The sequence below is a fragment of the Lagopus leucura genome, unplaced genomic scaffold (genome assembly GCF_019238085.1).
Source record: "Lagopus leucura isolate 7727_CA_CO unplaced genomic scaffold, USGS_WTPT01 Super-Scaffold_806, whole genome shotgun sequence".
Lineage (NCBI taxonomy): Eukaryota > Metazoa > Chordata > Aves > Galliformes > Phasianidae > Lagopus > Lagopus leucura.
Window position 1 is genome coordinate 3,212,874 of NW_024962260.1, and position 16,276 is coordinate 3,229,149.

Genomic DNA, 16,276 nt, shown 5'->3' on the forward strand with positions numbered 1-16,276 from the left:
CAGTGACCTCCACAGCACTTCAGAAACAGAGACAAGGCTCATACGTGTCTGGGGCAGCAGATCTTGTGTGTGTGGATTGTTTCCTGCAGCACTGAGTGCTCACTCTTGGGTAAGCATCACAACAGGTCCTTGGACAGGGTGCAGGGGCCATGGGATTGTTGAATCCAGCTCCCCAGGAGGTGAGACAAACTTGGCTGCACTGCAGCAGCTCTCATTTACCAGTACGGCACTTTGGATCCGAGGCTGATGCTTTCTGACCTCACAGCACCTTTCTGTTTGTGAAATCTTTACAGCAGGAAAGGCACGTGGCACAGAACAAGAGGCCAAAGCTCATCTCTAGAACCAGGCCTGGGGCCCTTGGAAGTGACACTGACCACCTCCAGCTCCTCTCTCCAAGAAGAGTCACCCTCCTGGGAGGTGTCCCTGCCTCCTCTGATCAGCACAGCCCGAAGGCTTCCTCCAGCCACGTTTCGCAGCAGAGGGAAATGAGAAACCAAAGTGCCCGTGGGAGTTTTAGGGACAAGAACAGCTATTTGGCATATGCACTGTGCTATATATAGGAATTGGCAAGTACACAGGGCTGGAACATGTTGCTTTTGTTACTAAAACCATCATTTGGAAAGCCATTTTAGGTAACCACTGCTGTCTGCTGCCAGATACACTAACCAGGTGCCGCAGACCCGTGCTTTGTCCTGGCATGAGCGTAAGAAAAGCAATTGCAAGTGGAGCACGTGCTTGTGAGGCCATTGTCACTTCCCCAGGAGCTTCTTCCTACTAAGGAGCTTTTGCCTCTTGGGGGCAGCTTGCAAATCCAATTACATGCTGGGTGTCTGAGCAGCCAGTGGAGACCTCGCACGGCACCAGCTCGCTTTCAGATCCTGTCTCAGCATGCAGATAAACTGCAGGACTGCCAAGGCTTCAACTGAACTCCACCTGCCCTTTGCAGACTGATCCCTGAGACAGAAGTGCACTTTGTCACAGATAATTAGTCCATGTTTTAAAGCACTTCCTTTGGGTAGGTTGCGCGAGGCCACGATGGAGGAAATTCGGCCGTCTGGCAAATGGCAGCAGCAGAACTGGCAGCAACCCGAAAACAAGACAGGAGGAAGCATCAGCAAAGCCAGCAGGAGTGTCAACAGCTCACGTGCACCAGTGTTGCTTGGATCTTTTTGCTGTGATTTCTAAGCTACTGCTATCACAATAATCCCAGCTGAGAAGGCAACTCACAGGCGGGACTGGGGCTGCTTCTCTTGCAGGATGTTCCCGAGCAGCCGGGCTGCGGCCATGGCACAGCCCCAGTGGATGGTGATCCCAAAGCCACCGTGGCCGTAGTTGTGTATGACCTGCTGGGGACAGAGGGAGTCAGACTGCAGCAGCTCACCACCCTGCTCCTCAGAGCATGCAGGGTTTGCTCCTGACAAGGTAAATGGCTGTGCTTCGGCTGGAGCCCGACTTGCTGCACCGCTCCTGTGCCAAAGCTGCACAGATATGACATGCTGATAAAGGAACAGAATGATCCAAACAGCAATTCAAACACAGCCTCACTTTGAACCACGTTTGCCTAAATACACTGAGCTCTTTCCAAAGCTTTCCAGCTAAAAATTAAATCTATTTTCATTACACTTAATTACATTTTGCAGTCACATCCCCTTTGGAGCTCTAATCTTTTCTTCAGAGCTGCACAGAGGCACATACCCAAACCACAGTTCCCTTTGTAGGACTGCAGATGAGCTTCAGGCTGAAGAGCTGAGGAGTGATGGGATCCTACATGGATGGTGTTATGCTGAACAGCCTCAAGCACAACACCATCTCTGTCTGCCACAAGGACAGTGGCACACAGCAGCTGGTGCCATTCCCAACTCCTTTCTCTTAAAAGAGAAATAGGCAGGGCTTGGTGCCTCAGAATTTTTCTCTGTCCGTGAAGGACAAAGCTCCAATTACAAGTTTTCCTTTGGCAGGAATGCTCTCCCCATAAAATCCATCACAATGTTTTTGACACTTATCTCTGATCCAGGCTGAAACTGAATTGAGGATTTGCCATTGGGAGAGGGGAGATGGAGCGAGGACAGCTGAGCGCTGGCAGTGTGGCTGCAGAGCAGCAGCCAAGCTTGTAGCCATCAGCACCCAATTAGCACTGCAGTTAATGAGCACAGTACCTCTGTCCTCGAACGCCCATGGCCAATGCTCTCCCGCTCCAGGCGGACACTGGGACGTGCTGGTCTCAGGCCACTCCACTCCTGCACAATCTCTGCTTTCTGAAACCAGAATCCCATCAGCCCAGCATTGCTCTGACTCACAGAAGCCAAAATCCTCCCAGCAACCACACCGGGAAGGTGCAAGCAATGAGGGGGTGCACAGAAAACCCTCCAGCTCTCAGGGTTTGTTGAAGGCAGTCACCATGTGCTGCTGATTTTGGGGTTTGGTGCTGGGCTGGGGTCACTCACCTGAAGCGTGGGCAGCAGCCTGCAGCACCTCTCCCAGATGGACTTGTGGTCCTGAGCACTGTTCTCTTCGTTCCAGTTGCCTTGCTGGTAGATGCCTCCCAGAACTGTGAACTCACTCCTGCACCAAGAGCAAAGGGCAGTAAATGGTCCTGGTGCCACCAGATGGAGGCACTCCATGTGGGTCCTGCTGTGCCCGCAGCATGCTCCTGCCTGAGGCACCCTCGGGAGCCAAGCAGGCAGGAAGGTCTGCCTGAGTGTCTGCTCATGGGAAAGTTGTTCATTAAACACTATCAGCACCCGAAAGGCCTTGGCAAAGAAAAGGGCTGATTTCATCTGCTATCAACAGGGTGAGGGAATGGAATGCTCCTGGCAAGGAGCTCAGATTCCCACCGTTTTCTGCTCCCCTCATAGCTAGCCTATACCCAGCTATGGAACAGCTAGCAAAAATAAACACATGGAGAGAGGAATTTCTGTGGGGTTGGGACTGTGATAAGAGATCAGTTGGAGCACTTCACTTGGAAGCTGTGAGCATTCAAAGTTCCTATTTACATCAGGGCTTCTTGCCTAATCCTGAGATATTAGCACAATGGAAGTGCCAGACGTGCAGCATTCAGGTTACGGCTTCAAAAACCTCTCCGTTGCCAAAATGCAGTGGATGGCTGCTCTCAGGGGGACGCAGGAGGGATGCACAGCAGACATGGATTTATTTACCCTGCTGCTTAGCTCCCTGGGTACATGCATCTGCTGCCCTCTGAGACAGATCCCAGCATCTCTAAGAAAGCAGCCAGAGGGAAGCAGATGCTGGAGAAGTGCTGGCAGCTGGGCTCTGCCTGGCACTGCTGCTCCTTGAGCTCTGCTCCACAGTAAAAGACAGGCAGGGAAGGCAGAGCTCGTGTGCAGATGTCAACAGGGAGCAGTGCTGGGGGTTGCTCTGAGTGCACATCATTGCTAACTCCAGGATTGCTGCTACCTACCCCGGGATGACATAGGGTGAGCTGTAGATCCCTGACTCCATGTCATGAGTGATAATGAAGTGCTTCACCCATGGGGCCAGGACCTGGGGGAAGAAAGCAGGAGGGTGACATCGGGTGACAGGCAGGACACGGGATGCATATGGAGCAGGGTGCAGCCTCACCTTGATGACTTGCCCACGGGCAGGCTGCAGAGCAGGGTCTGGCTGCAGCTCCCCAGCACGGATCCCAGTGCAATTTATGACAACATCAATTCCCTGGGAAAACATCTACCAAGAGACAGAGGTGGTGCAGTGTGCAGCATGCAGGCAGTGATGCTACCCCAGCGAGCACGAGACTCCTGCATCAACACCAAACCACGCATTTGGTCCAGCACTCTGGTACTGAATAGAACAGAAGGGCCAGTCCCAAGGCATAGCTTCCTCAGCACAGCTCCCAAGTGTACAGGCAAAGAAAGTGTTTGCAGCTTAAGGCAAAGCTGCACTGCTGATTCCTCACTGCATCCTGGCTCCCCACCAGCCCTAAGCTCTGCTGAAGCGTAGTGCTTTGGGGTGGATGGCCTCACTGAACCTTCTGCAGCAGAAATTCCAGCCTCGTGCTCCCCACATCCCAGCTCACCTCCTCGAAGGACTCAACCTTCCTGTGGAAGAACTTCACGCCTCTCTGCGCCAGCCTGGAAGAGCAAGTTCATCTCTTACCAGCACATAAAAGCCAATGTACCATTCAAATTAATGCCTGTAATTGATTCACAGGGTAAGTATGGCTTGTTGCTCCTTGTAATAAACATCCATGGTCTTCTCAGCAGTTCTTAAATACTTTCCAGCCATTATTAGCTCATTTCCCTAATGGCCAAAAGCCCTGCTGAGCCCTCCAGGTCAACCAGGGAAGAGCAGCAGCAGGGCTTAGTACTCACCTGTTGGTCAGCCAGGGCAAATAGCTCCTGCACTCCAGCATCAGCGCCGTGTTGAACCAGCCATAGCTGAAAGACATGAGGATAGAAAGTAGTAAAGACCACAACAGCTGCCCAAGGGTGGTTGCCTCATGCACGGGCAGAGCCAGGGCTTTATTTTTTCCCCGTTTACTGCATAGCTATTTTCTTCTCAAGTTCAATGGTATGCAGTGAAATGAGAGGGGAAGCTGAAATGGTTTTCATGCATTGTTACCACTTTTTTTTTTTGAGGTGATCTGTACTACTTTTAAGGGAAGTAACTGTGATGGAGCCCAGAAACTCTCAGAAAAAGGGCCTGAAAGTACCTGTAGCCAGGAAAGAGTTCAAGCTCTTTCGGTGTCAAGTTCCTGAAGCCAAGGACAATGTTCTTCCAAGATGGATCCTGCAAAGGGAGAAGGACTGATGTCACTCAAATGACAGTAATCAATTGTGGTACTGCAGGGGCAGGAGTGACAGAGACGTCCCTGCTGCCCAGCTCCAGCCCAGAAACTCAAACCTGCACACTGCCCAGAGCTGGAGCCCTTCCTGCCTCCCCTGTGCCCTGCTCCTTACCGGTACAGGCTGCTTAAACAGGTTATATCCAGAAATCAGGAACAGTCCCATTTCCTTTGCTTCTGGTGAGTTGAGGTACCCCAGGAGGTGCTCAAAGGTCTCCTTGTTCCACAGCCTGTGTGGAAAAACCCCATCAGAAGACACTCCAGGCCATCTCTGCAGCCCTCCAGTGGACTCTCTCCAGTGGCTCCCCAGCTCAAGACAGACAGGAAGCTCAGCAATGGGCCCAGTGCTCCAGATATGGCTTCCCCCGGGCAGAGCAGAGGGGAGAACTTCCCTCACCCTGCCACCTGTGCTCTTAGTAATGCAGCCCAGGGTACCATTGGCCTTCTTAGCCACGAAGACACACTTCTGGCTCATGATCAACCAGGACACCCAGGTCACTCTCCACAGAGCTCCTCTCCAACAGCTCAGCCCCTAATCCGCACAGTTATCACAGAATGGCTTGGGTTGAAAGGGACCCCTCAACTCACGTCTCCTGCAGGTTGCCGTGGTCACTCAGGTAGGGCTGCCACAGGCCTGCAGCCCCATCGCTGGTGGTGTGCGGCGTGAAGCGGTCGGCATAGACCTCCAGCTGCAGCTGGGGCACCAGCGCATGGAAGCGGTCATGGATGCACAGGGCGGTGGACAGGCCGATCACTCCAGCCCCAATGACAGCAATGCGCATGGCTCTGGGCTCTGCATGGTGAGAAAAAGGCCTGGAAGAAGGCACTGGGGCCAGGGTGGCATGGGGCTTCCTGGTATCGAAACAATGCCAGTTTGGCTGCTAGAGCGCAGGAGGATTGCACAGGGGCTGAGCTGTGAAGGGCACTTCACATGCAAACACTGTTTTCCCCACAGAGTCTCCAAAGTGCTCTTCAACACCTGCCTGCACTGTGCAGGCACTGAAATCATGAATGTAGGTTTGCAGTGTGCCATCGTGGCAGGAAAACTTCTCAAGCATTGCTTGCAGCCCCTGAGCTCTTGCCAACAGCTCTGGCTCTGCCCATGGACCTGGGGTTGGCCTCCAGCAAGATCATCTTGAAGTCATCATAGAATCATTAACGTTGGAAAAGACTTCTAAGCTCACCAATTGCAACCACATCCCTAAGTATTACACCTCCACATTTTACAGAATCATTAAGATTGGAAAAGACTACTAGGATTATCTAATTCATATTTTAAAGCATTGGGTACAGCCGTGGGCACTAGGCTGCCAGAAGCATGCCAGACCTGGTCTGGGGCAAGATTATTAATTTGACAGCAGTTTTATTTGGATAAGGTGAAGCACAGCACCCCTGTGACACTGCTCAGCTCACAGCAGGACTGACGTCTGCTTGGGCTGCAGGATGAGTCACAGAGACGATGGGCAGCAGGACAGGGCCATGCTGCTTCCCATCTGCTGCCACTCACAGGTCAGAGCCAGCAGGAATCAGGGCTACCTCTGCCAAATGCAGCCCTAAGGAGGCATCCATCTGCCCCGTGAGCCTTCAGCTGGTCAATAAATAACAGAAACACAACCTTCCACTGACCTACCTGCAGAGTTCTCCAGGCAGCCTCTATAGGTTTTGGAGACTTCAGCAGAGCCCCTGGTGCAGTGTAGCTTGTTTGGAGCCTCACAGTCCAAGGTCTGAGTGTCCAGAGCTTGCAGCTGTACCCTGTGCTGGGCAACAGGGTCAAAGTCTTTGCTTTTGACCTGGGAGGTGGAGTTTCTGGTGCCCCTTGGTCCATCCTTTGGAAGCCCATAGGGTCACAGTGGTCCATGTCAGAGTCCCCAGCAGCAGAAATATAGTCCCACAGGAGGCAGTGGAAAGGTGGCGATAGGCAGACACTGCTGAAAAAAAGGGGAAAAAGAGATATTCATAGGCCTAAATTATTAAAAGCTTTACATGTAATCAGCAAAGCCTCTTAAACTAATTACCTATTACTTGCCTGCTTCTTGCTTTTGGCATTGCTGACCTTCACACTTTCTTCAGCCTGGTTCTGGTATGGTTCCTTGATGCTGTACCTGGAAATGGAGGCTCTGCAGATGCTCTATGGATGCCCTTTCATCCCCATGGCACCTCCTCAGGATGGCCGGGGCATGTAGATGCAGCAGCCAACTGGTTTTTCATAGAACCAAGGAACCATGGAATGGTTTGAGTTGGAAAGGGGCCTTAAAACTCATTCAGGTCTACTCTCTGCCATGGAACACTTTGCATAAAATCACAGAATCATTAAGGTTTGGAAAAGACCACTAAGATCACCAAGTGCAACCCCAACCCACCCCCTCCATGCCCACTGACCACATCGCTCAGTGCCACATCTCCACATCCCTTGAACACCTCTGGGGACGGTGACCCCACCACCTCCCTGGGCAGCTGTGCCACTGCATCACTGCTCCTTCTGAGAAGGAATTGTCCCTAATACCCAGCCTGATCTTCCCCTGGTGCAACGTGAGGCCATCACCTCACGTCCTATCGCTGTTAGCTGGGAGCAGGGACCCCCCCCCCCTTGCTATGCTGCCCCTTCAGGGAGCCGCAGGGAGCAACGAGTTCACCCAGACTGAACAACACCAGGCAGACCCAGCCTGGCCTCGGGCACCCTCACGGACAGAGCACCCACAGCTTCTCAGAATGATCTCCGCAGCCCCACATTGAAGATTTTCCTCCTTGCATCTCACCTAAACCCACCTCTGCTAGGCTACAGCTGCTCTCCTACTCCCACCACTACAATCCCCACAAAGAGAAGCACTGCAGAGCCTTCCCTCCCGCGGGCCGCACCCATAATCTCTCAGCCCGTCCCTATCGCACAGCTCCTCCATCCCCCGAGCACCCAGCAGCTCCATCCCCTCAAAGGCCCTGAACCGCCCAGCCCCGCCCTCAACTCCGTCCCGCTAGGCCCCACCGGGCCTGCTAGGCCCCGCCCAGCTCAGGCCTGCCCCCCTCCGAGCCCGCTAGGCCCCGCCCTGCCTGCGGCCTACCCCCGCTAGGCCCCGCCCGGCCCCAGGCCTCTCTCGCTCCTGGCCCGCTCGGCCCCGCCCTGTCGGGCCCTCTCCCCGCCCCTCAGCCCTCGCTCCTCCCCGCAGCGCGGCGGCCGCCGGCGGGGCCCGGTGCTGCGCAGCCGCCAGGCGGGATGAAGGCGGCCGGAGCCCCGCAGCCGCCGTTGTAGCCGGGCCTTCGTCGTCGCAGTCCGCCCCCCCCCCCGCCATGGCGCTGGTCACGCTGCAGCGCTCGCCGACCCCCAGCGCCGCCTCCTCGGCCAGCACCAGCGAGGTGAGGCGGGGAGGGGTGGGGTGGGCCTCGGACGAGGCCTCCGCGGGGCCCGGCCGTCCCTGGGATGCACCCGGCCCCGCCGAGCGGCGGTTCGCTCTGCTGGCTCCGCTTCTCCCGCTGCCGCCTGCTGCACCCCACCGCTCCCCTCCTCCCGTCTTTCTCTTTGGTGACCCCAAAAAGCTGTTTCTTCCCCCGCCCCCCATCCTTCTCCTCCCTGCCCTTGGCCCCGCAGGTGCGCAATCCTATTTGTCACCTGTCAGGGCCCGCTGGCCCCCGTTTAGCTGTGCGGCGATGAGCTCCGTGCGGTGGTTGGGGCCCGGGGCAGCCCTGCCCTGGCTGAGGGATGTGGGGATGGTGCTTGTGCCCTGCAGAAGGAGCGTGTTGGGTTCTGGCACGGATCCTGCTGCTCAGAGCTGCGGAACGGGACAAAGCAGTGTGGTCTGAAGGAGAAAGGCTCAGGGAGGAGAGCTCATGGCTACCTACAACTCCTAACAGCAGGTTGTGGGGAGGGGTCGGCCTCTACTCTCAGGTAACAGCAGTAGGATGAGAGGTGGTGGCCTCAGTTTGCACCAGGGGAGGGTCAGGATGGATACTGGGAGAAAATTATCCATAAGAGTGGTGATGCAGTGGCACGGGCTGCTCAGGGACATGGTGGTGTCACTGTCCCTGGAGCTGCTAAAGGAACATGGAGATGTTGCACTGAGGGTCACGGTTAGTGGGCCTGGCAAGGGTGGGTTGGGCCTGGACTTGGTGGTCTCAGAGGCCTTTTCTGGGCTTTATGATTCTATGAAAACCTGCCAACCATCTCGTCTCTGCAGATGGCCACCACCAGGTGCAGCTGGTGCAATTGGGCTGGGTTTAACTGGGAGGGAAGGTCCAGGTGGGCTGCTCACTCCCTGCCCATGCAAACCTGGGTTAGGTTTCGTGCCATGTAGCTCACTGCCCACCAGTGGTTTCTTGGTGGGGTAACCATGCAGCCCCCGGTTTTTCACCAAGCTTGCTTCCTTGCTGTGCTTTGGTGGCCCTTGGAGGAGTCCCCTCTCCCATGTGAATGTTCCCTCCTGGCATGCAGCCCTGCAGAGCTACAAACCGTCAGAATTCAGCCTGGTAGCAGATTTCAAAGGAAAATCCCCCCCAAAAGTGCCTCATTTCTCCCCCTTCTCCCAAGGATGGATTCACAGGGTTTTTAGCGTATGGTGATTAATTACCAGAAGATAGATCTTTTTAAAATGGAAAATGATGACCAAATGTTCTTGCTAATTGTGAGTAAGCTGCTGCAGCCTCTCTTAACTCCTCAGCTTGAAGGAATGTAGGAAATGGATGCTGCTGCCTTCACGAGACTCGCTGTTGTAACACCATAAATCCATAGGGGCGATCCATCAGAGCAGTGGTGGCGTCACGATGTGTGTTCTGGCCCCACTTGCTCATTCCATACCCCTTGTGGGTAATGCCTCAGAATGTGGATAGATGCTGTGCTTGTGCTGTGGGCTGCTTCTCTCTTCCATTGTTTCTTTCCTGCAGCAAGGAAAGTAGACTTGAAACCAAGTCAGTGGCTGCAAAAGCTGAGCTCAGAGCAGCTCCAGGCCCAGCACTGCTGCTGAACCTCATCTGGGATTTTGCAGTCCTGCTTGTTTAAAAAACGTTGCTCTCCATCCTGTTGCTACGTGACTGACCCAAACAAACACAGCAGTGACCTCACTGGACCCTGCAGCTCTCTCAGGGCCGTGGGCAAGGGGCTCAGGGTGCTGTGAGCACTGCGGCTGCCTCTGGCCACGCCATGTAAACAAACTAAAAATAGAGCTGGTATGCTTTCCTCCAGATCGTCATCCGTTGTGGTTGTTTGAGATGGGATCTGTGCCTCTTTCTACTCCGCGTGGCTGTACTTCAGTACCCACACTGAGTGGTCGTGTGGTTCTTGCAGGTTGCAGATTCTGATCCCTGAGTCATAATAGGAGGAGGATACAGAACAACCTGGTCCCTATGTGCACACTCTCAAAATTTTAAGCTTAAATGTGTGGCGTGAAACTACTTGCTTGTTTTTGAGTCGTGAGAAACCACCTGAAAACAACTAACCCTTCCCAGGACCCTGTTTGATGTGGGTTTTAAGCAGTGTTAATAAATAAGAAAACGTTGCTGGTGCTAGTGGGGAGACACAGACACAGGAGAGCATGCTCTGAGTTATCCAGGCTTGAGTGTCCTGTGTGCTGCAGGTCTGAGCAGAAGTTTCCCTGTTGCAACACAATCCACAAGGTCCTGGATCTCCAGCACAGCCAGCCCTTCAGAGGGATGCTGCTGGCCCTCATTCTGGTCATGCAGAAGCAAAGCAAAGGAGAGATCTTTGAGCTTTTTTCTTCCAGTCAGCTCTGGATGCAATTAACCAAAACTCTGTTTTCCTTTAATGCGGAATTTGGTCTGTGAGCTGGTGGGGAGGTGGAAGCAGACCCAGCCCTTCCCTGCACTCCTGTGTGCACAGAACAGGTTGCTGTGCTTCAGAGTGGTGCACGCTGCAGGACCAGCTTGCAGGATTAGGGCCTAATAGCCTTAAAGCCCCCATGAGCCCCTTTGTCAGCAGGCATGTATTGCCAGAGTGTCTCCTTTATCCCCAGCACTGCAAAAACATGGGGTGCAACCACCCACTGTTGTTAGGATGGTTTTAAAGAATGTATTCTTTTAGTCCTGTGGAAACAACCAGTGTGTAACTTTCTCTGTCTCCTTTTCTTCCCTCAGCTGGAGGCTGGCAGTGATGAGGAGCGCAAATTAAATGTGAGGTAAGCAGAGCTGTTTGGTTGTAAGCATTGTTTTTGCTGTTGTTAATTGTGTGCCATGCATTGGAGTCCCAGTCCCACCCAAAGTTCTGGCTTCTCGTTCCCCTTTCATGGCCAGCCCTGTGGGAGCTCTGCACTGGACATGGCCTTCACCTTATCTGCTTGGGTTTGAGGCAAGGGCTTAATGAACTGAAAGCATAAGAGGGAGTTTGTTTTGTTCCTGATGGGAAGAAACTGGAAAATTGCTCATCAATTCTGGTCACAACACTTAGCTGTTATCTCAGCAGTTTTCTTTGCTGCTGCTCTGGAACTCTGAGTAGAGAAGGGAAGGGAGCAGAGCTCTGAGCTTTCCTGGATGTAGAGCCATCCCATAAGGGAATTTTGCTTCCTGGGTTCTGGGGATTGTACTGATTTTGCTTATAGGAGGAGGGGAAGGCTGAGATGCCCTGCTGGAAAAGAACAAGGCTTCCCTTGGTGACACTGTGCAGACACGAGAGCAGTAACAACCCAGTTAGTTTGGTGGGACACCAACCTGGTGGGGCTCTGAATAATGATGTGGGTTGCTCACTCTAAAACCAGCTGCTGTAGATAACCTTCTGACCTGTCAACCACCATCTGAGAGGCAAAATGTAAAAACACAACAGTGCTTGTGCTTCTCGTTACGACTTCCTACTTGAGAGAAAAGCAAAGCCACAAATGCTGCTGCTTTGAGTCTGTTCTTGTTCTTTCCATTCCATTGTGTGGTTTGAGATGTGTTGCAGCAGTGATGTAAAACCTGGACTGTGGTGGCAGCTTTCTACTGCAGGCTGGTGGATTGGCTGCAGTGAGGACAGAGCTGGCTGGGGTTGGATCCTGTGACACCCAGCAGAGTTGTGCAGTGTGTGGAAGTTAGAGCACAGCTGTGATTATCCAGCAAGGGAACTCAGAGAGGAAGGTAGGAGGTGATGTGACATGGGTGCAACTGATGTTAAAGCAAAATTCAGGATTCCTGGTTTTGTTCCCAGCTTGATTATGGCCTCATTACGCAACAACTTAAGCAGGAACCCACTGACATCATGGGCAGCAGCACATCCTTATGCTCCTTGTGCTTTCTTCTGTGTTGTTTTGAATAGTAACAGTCTACAAACAGCAGGCTGATATTTTGCTTGTGTGAATGATATTTGTACCAAATGAAGAAATACAACTTTATTCCTTCACATTACAAGTCAGCTTGATGGGAAAGCACAGAGGGATGGCTGGGAAGTGGCTGAATTTGAGGGCCACCTTTGACTGACCACTTTGCAAGCCAGAAGTGTGCATCCATCTTTGACCAGAGTGATCCTGTGGGGATGGACAGCACAGGGCTGAGCTTAAAATCCAAATGCTGTTCTGCGCGTCGTTGAAAAGTGATGTTAAATTGAGATCCCAACAGCTTCCCCTTTCCTTCAGCCTCTTGGGCTGCTCTTTCCTATACAGTTTTTAGGTTAAGAATCTGGTAACCAGGTTGTAAAACAGACCTGGAGAATGGGTTGGCTCTGGTGCTGAGCCTTTGCTATGCTCAGGGGAACAGCACTGAGGACATGTGGGAAATCTGTGGCACTGATGCAGATGCAGTTTTGGTGATAGATGACACATCCTCTGTGCAGGGGTTGGATGAATCCCACCCCTCCTGCTAGAGCTGCTCTGGATCAGTTCCCTGAAACTTTACCCGGTGCCCATGGGGTGGCAGAATTGCTCAACTTCATCATGCTGCTTCTGCAGCAGCAGAGAACAGGTCCTCTGAAATAAGCCTAGGAGTGGGCTGGGATGGTTTTGGTGGATTTTAAATCCTGGAGCAGCCTTGCTGGAGTCTTGGGTGTCAGCTGTGCTTTGTCACATCTGCCCTGAGCACAGGGGTCAGCATTCCAGCACACAGCTTTGCAGACCTCATAGGCCCTGATAGGTAGAAGGAAGAGTTGTTGGAAACAAGAGTCCAACCTGCTGCCAGCTCAGACTGGATTTCATGGATACAGAATGGATGTGCTCAGTTATCACATAGCTTTTTCTTCCACACGAACAGAGGCTTTTCATTCTGTCCAAAAAACTTGAGGATTTTCATTCTGGGCTGTGCATTTGGATGTGGTGATGTGAAGCTATCAGACTTTCTCTCTGACTCTTGGAGCAAGTGGTCTGTGTCCCAGATTTAGAACTGGCTGTGTCTTTTACTTTGCTCTGAGTTCCTGTATGGTTTGTGTCATTCCAAAATGCCTTTCTTTCTGTTTTCTCCCTGAAAAAGCTTTTATGGTAAAAAGAGAGAAGGAATATGTTCAGCTTTTCCTCCAAAGATTTCACTATCTGCATTTTTAGAGACGTTACTGTGCTTAGGAATCCTCCCAAAGGCGTTCCAGCAGCCTCCGCTCCTTCTTTGCATCATCTGCTGCAATCCTCCTTCCCAAATGCTGCCCAGCCATGGGATGCTGTGCCCTGATTCTTTTTTCTCCTGCAGAGCACCCACGTGGTCTTGAGAAATCTCAACCAAGGCGAGGTTACGTCAAGCACACAGGGGTGTGCATTAGCTCAGTTTCAGTGGGAAATGAGGTGGAGCCTACAGGTTTATGAGTCCCAACCCCAATCCTTTGCAGCCCAGCAAGAGGAGGATCACCACAGGCAGGCTCCTTGCAGAGCATGGTCCTGCTGGCATCCAAAACAGCCTCGTTAGGAGGAGCTCGTTAGGTTAAATTCATTGTAATGAAGCAGGCTTCTGCCTGGTGCTGTGGCTGCTTTGGTTAGGGAAACTCTGAGCCACGTGTTGCACTGGGAGGATCTTATTGTGCTTTGTTGTATCTTGGATTTTAATGCACAACCATTTTTTATTAATGCTTTAACCTTTAACTCCTGCAGGGATTTCTGTGCGTGGCAGCACGGCGTGGAGCTGAGCAGCCGTGCTTTGGTGCTGGGGGTACCTGGGGCTGGAGCAGCTGCGTGGCAGTTGTTTGAGGGGAGGTCTTGGGGCAGAAGCTCCTGGCTTTGTGCACTGTTCAAAACAGGACGCTGAATCACATCCTGGCCGGGCTGCAGCATCCTGCCCTGTTCTGTACAATGGAGCAGCAAAGTGACAGGCTGGTGACCTGCTGGTGCTTCTGGCTTGAGGTGTGGCCATGTGAGCCCATGGGGATATCATTGGGCCTCACCATGCTGCAGTGGTTTGTGAGGATATCAGGGCGAGCTCGGGAAGCTTGCACTTCTCTCCCACTTCTTTGGGATTTGGCCTTTCCAGGAAACTACTGCAGGCTCGATGCTGAGCAGCAGGATGAGTTTGCTTGGACAGCAGGAGGCTGCAGGTTTGGAGATGCAGTGATCAGAAGATTTAGAAATTATATAAAAATCTTTTTCCCTTTTTTCTTTCCTTTTTATTTTTCCTCCCCCCAAAACCTCAGCAGTTTGGCAAAAACCCTCTGGCCCTGTTATCAAAGGAACCGACTGCGTGCTGAATGCTTTTTTTTTTTCCTGTAAAGGCCAATGTGGTTACTGTTTGTTTAGGCACAAAGAGCCGGGTCAGAAAAATATTTTGGTTTCAAATGCCTCCTGATTTTTTTAAATACATTAATCTTTGATAATCAGCTGCCAAGATCTGCAAGTCAGGGATTTCTCATACAAATGGGGCTGTTGCCAGCCTGACAAATGCCCCTGGGAGGTTGTGGAGGATGTGAAATGGACAGGACACCTTTAGAGGCATGGCTTCACTTTCAGTGAAAAGCACAAAGGTTTTTATTTCATCAACGTTCACACAGTGCTCAGATCTGTGATGTGGAAGCTCTCTAATGGCACGCTGAAAAGCAAAGTATGGCAGGCATAAGTGCAGTCTCATATGAATGGTTCACAGCGCAAAGCACATCATGTGCTTGTGAGTGGGATCAGAAGGACCCCTCTGCAGAGCTTGCTTTGCTTCTCTGCCCCATGAAGAGGGCAGATGGAAGGCCTGAGGGCTGCACTCAGCCCCTGTGCACTCATCTTTCCCTGCCAAAACCGTGCTGCTCACCCCAGTCCCTGGGCTTCGGTGGGTGAAGGCAGCCTGCAGCAAACGCTAGAGGGGGTGCCTGTGTTGGGTTAGAACTTTTCCTGCCCTTCTTTTGCCCTGCGTGATCCATCAAGATTTATTTTATTTCCTTTTGACACGTTACCAATGTGTCAAGTACTCCCTGGTCTCCGCTGCCTTTTTTGGAGTCATTCTGAAATGCAGCAGCTGAGCTGTTTTGTGTGTTGCTGTGCCACTGCTGCTTCCCATGCTGCTGGCTGTGTCCTGGCTGACCTTTGCTTGGGGTCTGCGTTCTCCAGTCATGGAAGCATTCTTCACCTTCCTTTTCTTTTCCATCAGTGTGGTTGGAAAGTTCCCACTTGTTCCTTGTCTCTGGGAAACGCTGCCAGTGGGTGAACTGGGGTGACTTAATGACACAGCATGTTGTTTTCAGCCCATAAGCTGACGGGGAGGTATGTAGGAGGATGGGGCCATTTCCACCAGCTCACCTGGGGAGTGGGATGGGAATTGGGCAGGAGCTGCTCTTGGAGGGCTCATACCATATGGAGTGGCTTGGGTTGGAAGAAGGCCTCACTGCCCTTGTAGAATCATATCGTAGAGTGGCTTAGGTTGGAAGAGCTATGGCTTTAGCATGGAAAGAAGAACAGAACTGTAAGGAAAAAGAACAGAAAAGAACGGGTAGGACAACACAGGGCTTTGGGACTTGTCATTGCAAGGGAAGGGAACAACAGTTACAACAGTGACCTCATTTTTCCAGTGGGAATCTCAGAAATGCCTGCTGCCATTCGAAGTTTGCTCAGAGCATGTTGCATAGCTGGGGATGCTGCGCTCAGCCCCGTGCCTTTCCGAACTCTGCAATTAATGGATGTGCAAAAAGGATTTCATCTTTTTTTTTTTTTTTCCTTGTGAAACAATTTCTGTTTTATTTGGCCTTTCACCGTCACGTACCAGGGATTCCTAAGATTTTCTCTCCCCAGGCCATTGGGAGCTGTTCTGCTAACTTATTTTGCGCAAGTCTCTGCTGAAATGGGGAGTTGTGTTCACTTCCCTCTTCCTGCACCTCTCTCAGGCAGGGCTCCAGCTGTTATCTGGGTCTTGCTCCATGCCAGTATGGTGCTGGGATGGAGCTGGGCAGGAGTAGCACAAAGCCATGGAATGGGGATGGAGCTGCCATGTCCCCTCCTGTCCCCACTGTCTTTACAGAGCGGGACTGAAGGCTGCATAGAGTGAGCAGGAGTGGCTGGAAGCAATCTAGTTATCTTAGGAAATCAGCTTTTGTGGGCTCCAAGATTGATTTCATTTTTCTTTTTCCTCTTTGTGCCAGAGGAGAGTTAGTATCTGGTGCTGTGAATGGCCTGCAGTGTCTCC

General features: G+C 52.2%; 2 protein-coding genes across 12 annotated transcripts in view; one reads left to right on the top strand and one right to left on the bottom strand.

The window, feature by feature from the left end:
• The window catches only part of DAO (D-amino acid oxidase), a 16,449-nt gene extending 9,790 nt beyond the window's left edge, over window positions 1-6,659 (bottom strand). For 3 of the 10 annotated variants that reach the window (XM_042865515.1, XM_042865514.1, XM_042865513.1), the window contains exons 1-11: window positions 6,432-6,651; window positions 5,390-5,594; window positions 4,917-5,031; window positions 4,670-4,746; window positions 4,329-4,394; window positions 4,034-4,088; window positions 3,580-3,684; window positions 3,419-3,501; window positions 2,445-2,562; window positions 2,157-2,255; window positions 1,228-1,343 (exon numbers count right to left, since the gene is read on the bottom strand). In XM_042865515.1, coding sequence (XP_042721449.1) covers window positions 1,228-1,343; window positions 2,157-2,255; window positions 2,445-2,562; window positions 3,419-3,501; window positions 3,580-3,684; window positions 4,034-4,088; window positions 4,329-4,394; window positions 4,670-4,746; window positions 4,917-5,031; window positions 5,390-5,583 — 1,028 coding nt within the window. In that variant the 5' untranslated portion in view covers window positions 5,584-5,594; window positions 6,432-6,651. Of the gene's footprint in view, window positions 1-1,227; window positions 1,344-2,156; window positions 2,256-2,444; window positions 2,563-3,418; window positions 3,502-3,579; window positions 3,685-4,033; window positions 4,089-4,328; window positions 4,395-4,669; window positions 4,747-4,916; window positions 5,032-5,389; window positions 5,595-6,431 lie in introns of those variants that run through there. The other 7 variants (XM_042865516.1, XM_042865517.1, XM_042865511.1 and 4 more) reach the window with 6 other exon arrangements.
• Window positions 6,660-8,076: 1,417 nt separating this feature from the next.
• Window positions 8,077-16,276, top strand: part of SSH1 (slingshot protein phosphatase 1) — a 28,722-nt gene continuing 20,522 nt past the window's right edge. Inside the window, exons 1-2 of one of the 2 annotated variants that reach the window (XM_042865847.1) lie at window positions 8,077-8,149; window positions 10,877-10,917. In XM_042865847.1, coding sequence (XP_042721781.1) covers window positions 8,084-8,149; window positions 10,877-10,917 — 107 coding nt within the window. In that variant the 5' untranslated portion in view covers window positions 8,077-8,083. Of the gene's footprint in view, window positions 8,150-10,876; window positions 10,918-16,276 lie in introns of those variants that run through there. The other variant, XM_042865848.1, reaches the window with a different exon arrangement.